The sequence below is a fragment of the Gopherus flavomarginatus genome, chromosome 5 (genome assembly GCF_025201925.1).
Source record: "Gopherus flavomarginatus isolate rGopFla2 chromosome 5, rGopFla2.mat.asm, whole genome shotgun sequence".
Classification (NCBI taxonomy): domain Eukaryota; kingdom Metazoa; phylum Chordata; order Testudines; family Testudinidae; genus Gopherus; species Gopherus flavomarginatus.
Window position 1 is genome coordinate 44,369,585 of NC_066621.1, and position 12,374 is coordinate 44,381,958.

General features: G+C 42.4%; 1 protein-coding gene across 1 annotated transcript in view; it reads left to right on the forward strand.

The window, feature by feature from the left end:
- Nucleotides 1-12,374, forward strand: part of LOC127051018 (sodium/hydrogen exchanger 10-like) — a 336,647-nt gene that overhangs the window by 201,905 nt on the left and 122,368 nt on the right. The window contains 2 exon segments of the mRNA XM_050952807.1: nt 2,800-2,928; nt 10,303-10,401. Of these exon segments, the coding sequence (XP_050808764.1) occupies nt 2,800-2,928; nt 10,303-10,401 (228 nt within the window).

Here is a 12,374-nt window from a genome sequence, read left to right on the forward strand (position 1 = left end):
AAGTGTGGCCACCAAAAGTGCTGTTATTGGCCTCCAGGGTATTAGGAAGTATCCCAGAATTTCTGTCCACAAGAAACTGGAAGAATGGCTGAACTCCAAGCTCCCCGGAGCTCCTTATCTAAAAAACAAACACAGCTGCTCTTTGCTCCAGCGAGCCAGCGAAGGCAGGGGAATTGCTTTGGAATGTTCACAGCTGTTTGCTTGAGGAGAGAGGGGAGGGGGTAGTCCATGTAGAGCAACTGCTTATGTGGTCTGAAGGCTATTTAGAAGTGCATAATTTGCATTTAGTGAATAAGAGAGGGGTGGGGGAAGGGGTCAAAACTTTTAAAATGATTGAAGGTAGGTGCTGTGTATCTTCCAGTCCTTAGAACTTGCAAGGCAGGGAGCTGAGAACAGTGTCAGCTCCAAAAATCCACTCTCTCTGTCTCCCCCACGCTCCCTGTCACATTCCACCCCACCCCCCTCTTTTGAAAAGCATGTTGCAGCCACTTGAACCCTGGGATAGCTGCCCACAATGCACCACTCCCAACAGCGCTGCAAATGCTGCAAATGTGGCCACACTGCAGCGCTGGTAGCTGTCAGTGTGGCCACACTGCAGCGCTTTCCCTACACAACTGTACGAAGACAGCTGTAACTCCCAGCGCTGTACAACTGTAAGTGTAGCCATACCCCTAGACTACTTGTTAGAACTGAAACACTATATCCTATCACTGAGCTAAGTAAAAGCGTACATCACAGAAAACTCAGCACGTCATCTATGCATAGAGGGTCAATATCTTTTCTCACCCAACAGTCATAACATTTCTAAAGGGCCTAATAAGAGTGTTTCCATTTATCAAGGACCCTATCCCTCCATGCAGTCTCAACCTGGTTCTCTCAATGCTCATGGGCCATAGCTTTGAACTGATGGCTAAGAGTTCTTTTCCATACTTGTCACTGAAAATATCATTCTTGGTAGCAATTATCTTAGCAAGGAGTGTAAGAGAGATGTAAGCACTGGTGGCTGATCCTCCCTGTACATTTTTCAACCCAGACGATATTGTTAAGAACATATCTCAAGTTTTTATCAAAGGTCAAGGAATTCCATCTGAATCAACAAATCCACTTACCCGTGTTCTTCCGTAGATCTCACTTTAATAAAACAAAGGCAGCTTTTCACACTTTGGATGTCAGAAGAACCCTGGCATTCTACCTCCAAAGAACAAAGCTCCAGATCTTCACCAAAACTCTTTGAGTATATCTACATTGCATTGTAAACCTGGGTCTGCCAGACCCGAGCTTGTGGACTCAGTATTTCCAAGCCTGCTTTTGAGCATCCACTCTATAATGTAAACCTAAGTTTACAGTTGCTGGACCTGGGTCTCAGCTGTGTGCATACTGCATTACACAACTACCTGACTTGAGTCTGCAGCTTGAGCTGTATCCACACTGAAAAATGACAAGGCTTTCACCTGAGTCAGAGTGGGATTAGGCTCTGATGCAGTCCCCTAACAGATTTGCTGACCCAAATCTGATGGGTTTTTGTGTGGATGGAAAGAGGGCTTGGGCTCAAACAGCGTAAACATATCATTTGTGGCTATTGTAGAGAGGATGAAAGGCAAAGCCATATCCTCCCAACTTTTATTGAATTGAATCAGACTGTGTGAAGACTTGCTATGAGGCTACAAAGAAGGACTCATCTACTGTCATTAAAGCTGACTCTATTGAGAGCTCAAGCAGCCTCCATAGCTGCACTAAATAATGTATCTATCCCAGTTATATGGAAGACAGTGACCTGGAGATCTAGTCATACATTCACTAAGCACTGTGTGCTTACCAAAGCCTCCGAGTCAGATGCCACATTTGGCTAGGCTGTGTTCCGGTCATTAATTTTTAACTCCAAGCTCCCATCGCCATTGTACTGGTCAACTACTTGGGAGTCACCAACACTGGAATGTTCATATGGAGAATCATTCAAAGGAGAATGAGAAATTATACTTGTACTGTAACTGTAATTCTTTGAGATGTGTTGTCCAAATGCACACTCCACGACCTGCCCTCCATCCCTTCTGCCTCAGAGTGCTCTGGGGAGGAAAACAAACAAACCTGGGATTCTGTGTTTGAGAGGAAATTGAAGACAGTTGGCTCACTCTCCTCTTTTATGCGCTTGCTGAGGAGCACAAAAAGCTACAGGGCCCATGCATACAAGACAGACATTTCTGGCCAAACTCAAGTGCAGAGAGTCACATGCACACTGATAGTAGAATGTGCGTGTGGGCAACATATCTTAAAAAACTCCTGTTACTGTACGCAGTAAGTAACTTGTCAATATCTCCATTTTATAAATGGGGAAACAGAGGCATAGATCGGTGAAATGACTTGTCCAGGGTCACTCAGCAGAACAGTGGCAGAGCTGTATTATGACGTGCTTGGATGACTTAAGCCTTTGACCTTATCCAGTCCTTTCCCACTCCATCAGCCAGTCCACTTAAATGATGAAATGGTGGGAAATATCAGTTGTTAACCACCCAAGCCAAAGTAGGGCACCAGTTCTGAAAAGACGTAATTCAATGGGACTACTCATAGTGTGGAAAGTTAAGCATGTGTGGGAATCTTTCTAGTTTTGGGGTCTAAGTGTTGGTACTATAATAAAAGCTATTTAAGAAAGGGCATAATAACATGGATGCTTATACAGGGGGAAAAAATGTTTCCGAATGAAGAGGTTCAGTAAGGAATAATCCGTGCTTAAAGAGTTTATCTTCAGAACAAAGAGAAATTAATGAATGTAGATTACGTATGGGTTCTTTTTCCCCTGTTTAGATGATTCTGCCAAAAAAAAAAAAAAACCTTGGCACTCTTCCGTCTACTATTGCACCGCCTACTGCAGAGGAGCTTTTACACAGTATCAGTTGGTTAGAAAATGAAAAGAACCAAATTGAGTTCATCCAGGTAACTTTTAGCTTGCTGACATGGTTCCAGATCTTTTATAATGTTCTGTTTTCAAAAGGCAAATATTATGGAGGTGCTTATATTGACTGTATAGTTATGGCTGTCTTGAGTTTGGTACTTAAAGAAGGAATTCAATCTCTGTTATGTACAAAGGATGCAGCATATCCTCCCCAAATTTACCACACTTATTCTTTTAATATTAAATTAATTTTCTGATAATTTACAAGTAAATCTCTTAATTAGTTTGACTTAAAACATAATTTTAAAATGGGCCCTTTTAAGAAATTTAGCATTTGTGAGACCTTTCTTTGGGCCCACATGATATTAATAATGGAATAAAACAGACTCTTTGAACTTTTCTTATATTTAATGCTATTGCAATGTCAGGTATATCTGAAGAAATTAGGTTCTAATTAAGCTAAATTATTAATAATCAGTCTATTGAACTGTTATGATTATAGACAGGGCCAGCTCAATAGTTCAGCTCATTCTTAAATGGAGACATTGCAACATCAGAGATAACCAATCATAGACTATCAGGCTTGGAAGGAACCTCAGGAAGTCATCTAGTCCAACCCCCTGCTCAAAGCAGGACCAGTCCCCAACTAAATCATCCCAGCCAGGGCTTTGTCAAGCCTGACCTTAAAAACCTCTAAGGAAGGAGATTCCACCACCTCCCTAGGTAACCCATTCCAGTCCTTCACCACCCTCCCAATGAAAAAGTTTTTCCTAATATCCAACCTAAACCTCCCCTACTGCGACTTGAGACCATTACTCCTTGTTCTGTCATCTGCTACCACAGAGAACAGTCTAGATCCATCCTCTTTGGTACCTCCTTTCAGGTAGTTGAAAGCAGTTATCAAATCCCCCCCCCCCCCCCATTCTTCTCTTTTGCAGACTAAACAATCCCATTTCCCTCAGCCTCTGCTCATAAGTCCTGTGCTTCAGCCCCTTAATCATTTTTGTTGCTCTCCAGTGGACTCTTTCCAATTTTTCCACATCCTTCTTGTAGTATGGGGCCCAAAACTGGACACAGTACTCCAGATGAGGCCACACCAATGTCGAATAGAGGGGATTGATTATGTCCCTCAATCTGCTGGCAATGCCTGTACTTATACAGCCCAAAATGCCGTTAGCCTTCTTGGCAACCAGGTCCCACTGTTGACTCATATCCAGCTTCTCATCCACTGTAACCCCTAGGTCTTTTTCTGCAGAACTACTGCCTAGCCATTAGGTCCATAATCTGTAGCAGTACATGGGATTCTTCTGTCCTAAGTGCAGAACTCTACACTTGTCCTTGTTAAACCTCATCAGATTTCTTTTGGCCCAATCCTCTAATTTGTCTAGGTACCTTTGAGGCTTCATAACACTCCCTCTTTGACCAATTTGCATGCTGCAGTTCTATTGGTTGAAATGAGCAGTGGTATGAGAAGAACTATCTACTTGTGTCAGGAGATCTCACTAGTAGATGACATGGCAACTAGATTGTCGCCTGGTGTCACTGCTCTTAAAAGTTCCATAGTCACATATTAGTTCCTTTGTTTTAGCCTCTGTTGGGAAAGTTGAACACCTTCCGTGAAACATGGGGATATCATATGGGGCATATGTGTGGCTCCTCCCATGCCTAGCACAGCACCACTTCCCCTCCAATTTGACATACATCCCTGCTGACCTTTCCCAGCCCCTTCACATCCCTTCTCACTGCCTCTCCAAAGATATGGCTGCTTCCCTTTTCCTCTGGCTCCGCATGGTGCTCCTTTCTGGTACTGGTGGTGTCAAAGGCGGATGTTAGGGAAACTGGTGCTATGTAATAATATTAGGTGAAGGTTTGGCATAGGGAGAGCCAATATCTCCACTTTGTAAGGAGTGACCCTGCACTCCTGCCTCAGTTTAAGTGTAAAAAAAAGTTACAAAAATGTTCTTTGAGTGTCTTCTGCATATCCCCACTCTTTGAACTTGCACTGACAAGTGCAGCAGCATCCTTTAGAACTATCAGATCAAAGAGGCTTAACTGACAAGACCTCTTGTAATAGAAGGACCTGAAGTCAATTTTTTGTCTCTTTGCGGGCCTGAGAAGTGAATTCTACAGGTAGCACAATGTGTCGGGTATGACAGATTCGGTCACAGAAACCCCATTAGGACTGCCACTTGGTGTGCTGAGACTACCTATAAGTCCATTTTCTCTGGCAGCTTGGGACTTCAGTACCCTGTCTTGTTCAGCCAGACATGCTAGCCTGCTACAAACACAGACCCAGATCTGAGCCACATCTCCCAAAAGCTGCAGACTTAACTGAAGATGGCCTAGAAATTGCTCCTGTCTATAGCACCCAGATACCCAGTTCCCAATGGGATCCAAACCCCAAATAAATCAGTTTTACTCTGTATAAAGCTTATACATGGTAAACTCATAAATTGTTCACCCTCTATAACACTGCTAGAGAGATATGCACAGCTGTTTTCTCTCCCAGATATTAATTACTTGTTCTGGGGTAATTAATAAGCAAAAAGTGATTTTATTAAATATAAAAAGTAGGATTTAAGTGGTTCCAAGTAATAACAGACAGAACAAAGTAAATTACGAAGCAAAATAAACCTAAAACACGCAAGTCTAAACCTAATACAATAGGAAACTAAATGCAGGTAAATCTCACCCTCAGAGATGATCCAATAAGCTTCTTTCACAGACTAGACTCCTTCCTAGTCTGGGTCCAGCAATCACTCACACCCCCGTAGTCACTATCCTTTGTTCCAGTTTCTTTCAAGCATCTCTTTGGGGTGGAGAGGCTATTGTCTGAGCCAGCTGGGCCTTTTATATTCTCTCTCAAGTGGGCGGAAACCCCTTTGTTCTCTCTTGTGAAAAATCACAACAAGATGGAGTCTGTAGCCACCTGGGCAAGTCACATGTCTATGGATGATTCAGCTTCTTGCAGGCCAACGCCATTGTTTACATGTTAGTTTGAACATTCCCAGGAAAGCTCAGATGTGGATTGATGTCTCCCAAAGTCCATTGTCAGTTAAGTGTTTCTTGATTGGACACTTACTGAGAATAGGCTTTTCTCAAGAAGCTGACCAAATGCTTCACTGAGGCTACTTAGAATCAAACAAGGACATAGCCAATATTCATAACTTTAAATACAAAAATAATACACACATACAGACAGTATAATCATACCCAACAAACTACAACTTTTCCATAATCACCCCACTTGGCCTCCTCTGTTCAAGAACTGGTGCAACCATAGGACCCTGGTTGCAACAATGATCTATACAGTCACCGTTTATGTCAATAATGATACACTGGAGATTGATTCCTCCCCTAAGCACTTCAGACAATGAACATATGCATCAGATGGCAGGAAGACTGCTAGGAGATCTGGAGAGTTTCATTTTCTTTCACTGCTGTGGTTGGAAGAAACTGAGGTGACAATAGGCATCAAGCCCTTTTAACATCCACACTAACTCTCGTTTGTCCTGCTTTGCTTCACCTTTTCTTGGGAAAAATTTTCAAACATGAATGCATGGAACTTGCACCACCAGTCTATTGTATTTGCACATATAAATGAGAACTAACTTATAAAATAGGTAGTTGTATGTTGAACTGCCTGTTATTATGGCAATTATCCAGTCTATCCAAATTGCAGGAAATTGTGGCGTGCTTGCATTTTTCCAGGCACACTTACTGCATGTATGTTTCAAAATGTGATCTCTCAAATTAATCTTGTAGGCAGGTATATTCAATACATTGTAATGAAGATTCAAACTTTTCAGACTGATGCTATAGAAAAAGCAACTATTATAGCCTGTCCTCAGCGGTGCATAGGAGAAATAATTATTGTTCTTAGAGTGACTGGCCACATGGACTCCACTCTTGGTACTCATACACCCCCATCTGAAAAATCAAATTATTTTGGCCAGTAGTGTCCATTGGGGTTGTGACTGCATCCTAAGTGCCTTTGTAACCAAGGGGGGAAAGCAAGCCCAGTTGTACCTCATTTCCTTCCTACCACCCATGGCAGCAAAACTGAACCTCAGCATTCTCCATCTACATCTTTGTGTACCGTGTGCTACAATTAGTATTAGTTGGTCTTTGGAATAGCTAGTTAGTTGCTAGTTAGATAGTAGTGTATATTAGTGTTTTTACCCATTGGCACGACTGTTCCCCCCAAAAAAAAATTTATAGTCAGATATTGAGATTTACACTAGACCCCACACCTTTCCTTCCCCATTCAGGGGCTTTAGCAAAATGGCAGAACTGAAATCCCCTGTATTCAAAGCCTGCTCTTTTGTGAAGCTTTAGTAAATGTCACTTAATGACAGACACCCTGTTGGTCCCCCTTTTTTGTCTAGGAGAGGGATAAATTCCTGAGAAATATTCCATATGTTGCTCCTTCTCTAAGTGAACTCAGAAAGCTAGAGAAGCCCACCTAAAATTATTACTCTTGGAGCACTCAATGCAAGTTTCCTCAGACACTGGAAGGAAGGACACAGCTAAAGCTCAGGCTTCCGGTCAGTCCCTCTCCATGAGCACTCTGGTGAGCTGACATTCCGCCTGAGCTCTTGCGCTATACTCACCGAGAGGCCCCAGTCATCTGTCTTCATTTTGGCATCACTTACCTCTAATAGAGATAGAAAGGAGCACTGCTCCAGCCTTGAGCAGAGGCATAGGACACCTCCTCTGGTACATGCCAAGTCAAGACACAAATCATCAAACATCCCACTTATCTTGGACTACACTATCAAAGCGCCAACAGCATAGAAAGATTTCCTCTGGTGCCCAGTACCAACTATCAAGAGAGCACCAGTGGTATCACTAAGTCTGCTCACCACTTTCTCTCAGCACTAACTTCAGTACCTAGCACCTCCAAGAGAACTGATACAAAGTACCAAGTCCCTTCACCCTTCATGGTCATAACCATGGACCAGGAGAAGTTGAAGTGGCAGGAACCTCCCAAATCTACACCCACGGAGAAAGACCTGAACAATACCTATCTTTTCAAGTGGAAATTATTTTCATTTGCCAGCCTCCAAATGCACATGGCTAACTACGAAAACCTTCTCTCCAAACAGAACTACCTGAATTGGTATAAACTGTCTCAATTTGTGGTAATCACTCAAAGAAGAAATAATGTTTACCTACCTTATAGTAAATGTGGCTCTTTGAAATGTGTTGGTCACATGGATTCCACAACCCATCCTCTTCCTCCCCCATTACTACAAAGTCCTTCTCTTCTGGTATACTGTATTGTTGAAGGAACTGAGTGTGGCCCATTATGCACTTGAGTATGGGGTGAAAGGACATCTAGCAGGCATGGCCCCAGCCCAATACTACTGGCCAAAAGAATCCAACCTTGCACACATAGAGTGCATGTACACCAAGAATGGAATTCACATGGGCAACACATCTTGAAGAATTACATTTACTGTAAGGTAAAGAACCATTTTTTGCTGAACACGTGCACTGAAAATAAACAGCTCTAATTTTAACCCGCAGAACACTGGCATTATGTTCTCGTCTAGTTCAGCAGGTCTTAAATTTGTTGGACGTCTGTGGGAAGCTGGCAAGTCACAAGTTAGTGCTTCTCCTCATTTCCAGCTACTCCTACAAATGTCCACATATTGCATTAAAGAGAGCTAAAATACCTAAATACTGTCTTACTTCAACTTACTTTTCCATATAAACAAATGCTTTAGTTGCCACAGGGGTTTTATATGATGGTGAATAAGTAGGAAATGTGTCCATGAGACAATCATTCTATTAAGGTGTGTCCACACTGAAAATTTTCTGAACCCCTGTCCCAGAATGATTCTCCAAGGTCAACCCTCCTATTGTGCCCTGTTTCCCACTTCTGCTTACGCCTCACCTCTTCCTTGTGTTGAGAACCAATACAGAGGAAAGACATAGGATCTGGAGAATCTGATATGGTACTCAGCATCCAGGAAGGTAACAATGAGATGTGTCAGCAGCATGGGGTGGCTGGCTTACTGGAAAGGGGGAAGGATTTTCCAGTGCTTATTGTAGTGTCAGGAGATGATGAGGAAGTTGGAAGAGACATAGTAGAGAGAGAATAGGGAAGTAATGCTCTTGCTATTAAAGGAAGGGGATGGAAGCTAGTTATATTTGAGTTCTCACAATTTAGAACCCTTTCAAGGATATGGCAGTTCCCAACTTAGAACTCTCAGGACAAGATACTTCTCATGGTTAAAATGGAAACTTTCACATGACAGTTTCCTTTGGTACACATTTTTTTATTTTTACTTGTAAAGAGTGCAGATTACAGCTACTGCTTCTGAGCTGAGTATGCCAGAAAAGTGCCAAACAAAATGTCCCTTCCCCCCTGCATACCAACAACACACATTCGGCATTCATAAGGATTGTCTAAAAATTATAAACTCTGATGAAAATGTAAAAGATAGGGTGATCGTACAACCTGAGTTAACCAGGACAGTCATGAAGCCCCAGTGTCCCAAGAATTTCTCTCAGGGCACCTGAAGTGTTCCAGTTTTTCATTTCATCAAGCAAACCATTTGTTTGTTTATTTATAAGTTCAAAATGTTCAAATGTTATACCAAATTCAATTTGTTCTATGTTTACCAGGAATTTAGTTTAGTGGAATAAAGTCTGTTCAGTATAAAGAACAGGATTTGGAATGAAAAGTGGAATGAATGTAGATGCTATCAAAGCTATTTTTTGTCAGTGACATTTGTTCAATGTTTCAGAATAAACACATTCAGAACTCTAATTTGCTTGGAAAAAAATCCTCCACTCTGAAAAATACGCACAAGTTGCTATTGCATTGGAAACTGGCAATAACAACACCATCATGCATTTTAAACAAAAATGTACTTTTTACTTTAGTATGAGTATCCTGTGACCATAAAAAAATAACCATATAAAAGGAACTTGATTTTTGACTTTGAAAATAGGGTTCTCTTAATGAGAGATCTGTTACACTTCAAGTGTTCTCTTTATGCCTTATATAACCCACTAACAACATAAACACATAATTAAAAAGATAAATGTTGATTTTTTGGTGGTTTCTATGTTTAGTATAAAATTATTTTAGAATATAACTACCATCTTCCTTTAAATAATCACGATCAATATTTGTCATGTTTTGGCCCCTGTCATTACTTTCCTGAAGGGAAGTTGCAATTTGATGACAATAAATGTTAGTGCAGTATTGGGCCGCATTGTTTGTTTTGTGATTGTTTAGGGGAAAAAAACTCTACTCTGAAACATTCTAATAAAATCTAAAAATCCATCATTACTATTATATTTTTCGTTTTGTCATTGAATGCTCAGAAGTGTGGTAGGTTCTATACTTTCTATACTGTTTTGTTTAAGCTTACAGTGAATCTACTTGTGGTTTTCAGAAAAGAGCAAGGCTCCTTTGTTATGACTATGAAGACATTATATGTGAGGAATGTGAAATGCCACAAGGAATCCACCTAATTATTTCTGGAATGACAAAGGTAAGTTTTATGTTTACTGCTCAAAATGTATTGTGAAATTTCCAGTTGGTAGTCTCAAGGGAAATAAAATGCTGGAGATATCCTTTTAAACTCTTATTTGAAAATTTTCGAAGTTCGCCTTAATTAAATTGTCTTCCTAGATCTTGGAATTGTGTACTCGCCACCTGAACTCTGGAATAATTAATAGCAATTTGTCTTGTTGAGGCTGTGCATTTCAATACATGCTCAATGATGTGGAAAAGTTATAAAAACGCAATAGGTTCTACATGCTAAATTCCTATTTTTTCCGTCTGCCAACAAATCTTACACCTGCTGGTCTTGTTTATTATTCCCTTTCAGAAGTCAAGGTTTTTCTGCTTACTTAGAAGTTAGTACTAACTGTTCTTGGGAAAGGAGCACTCTTCCAAAGGGTATATAGTTTGTGCCACCTTTTCACCTGAGGGTTGAGGTGCTCCCCTACTGCTGAGGTCTTCAAATCTGACCAAATGAGTGGTCTTTAAATGCTCTCTAGAATTTCCTTAGCCTCTAAACAGTGTATTTAAAAATCATAATGTGTTTTTTTAATCAATTTATAACAGTGTGTCCTTAAAATTATGGAGAAGGGCTATATGCTTTAGTATGTCCTTATGATATCCTGTCATCTCCACTTCCTTTTTCAGGGAAATCTTCTCGTGAGAATTTACGGAGGCAGAAGTTGCCTTCACAAGGTTTTGCAAATAAAAGAACATGTTCCATCCTCTCATAAGATCAGGGAGTTTTGTCCTAGGTATTTGCTCATGCAAAGAAATGTTGGGGACTTTTGCAGATACTTGATCTAAGACAGGAGTGGGCAGACTACAGCCCACCAGCCATTTTAATCTGGCCCTCGAGCTCCCGATGGGGAGTGGGGTCTGGAACTTGCCCCACTCTGGTGCTCCAGCCAGACAGCAGTGTCAGGGGCTGCTCTGCATGGCTCCTGGAAGCAGCGGCATCTTCCCTCTCTGGCTCCTATGCTTAGAGGCAGCCAGAGGGCTCCAGTCTGCACGCTGCCCCCACCCTCAGTGCCACCCCCACAGCTCCCATTGGCTGGGACTGACAGCCAATGGAAGCTGCAGGGGCGGTGCCTGAGGATGGGGCAGCTCACAGCAGAACCACCTGGCCGTGCCTCCACGTAGGAGCCAGAGAGAGGTCATGCTGCTGCTTCCAGGAGCTGCTTGAGGTAAGCACTGCCCCAAGCCTGCACCCCTGAGCCACCTCCCCAACCCCCAACCCCCTGCCCCAACCCTGATCTCCCTCCCACCCTCCAAACCTCCTTGCATCCCAAATCCCTCATCACCAGCCCCACCATCAAAGCCTGCACCCCCAGCCAGAGCCCTCACCCCACTATTCCCCCAACCCCCTACCCCAGCCCTGATCCCCCTCCCACCCTCTGACCCCTGGGTCCCAGCCAAGAGCACCCTCCTACACCCCAGAGTCTGCACATCCAGCCGGAGCCCTCACCCCCTACCCCACACTCTACCCCCCAGCCCAGAGCACCCTCCAGCACCCTGAACTCATTTCTGGCCCCACCTCAGAACCCGCACCCCCAACCAGAACCCTCACCCCCTCCCACACCCCAACCCCAGTTTTGTGAGCATTCATGGCTCGCCATACAATTTCTATATCGAGATGTGGCCCTCGCGCCAAAAAGTTTGCACATCCCTGATCTAAGAAGTCTCAGCAGGTTCCTTAAACAATAAATTAATAAAAATTATTCCTATATGGTGACCCTTCGTATCAAGCCTATAAGCTTCCTCAGGATTCACTTTCAGGATACCTTTCCTCTCAACCTAATAAAGGAATCTCATAGGAAATATTTTAGATTTTATTAGTGTAATAATCAGTGCAGTTGCTCTTTAGTTTTAGAATCATAGAAATGTAGGACTCAAAGGGACCTCGAATCATTTAGCATCCCCTTGCACTCGATGCGCTTCCCATAGCAAGTCCGCCTGGGC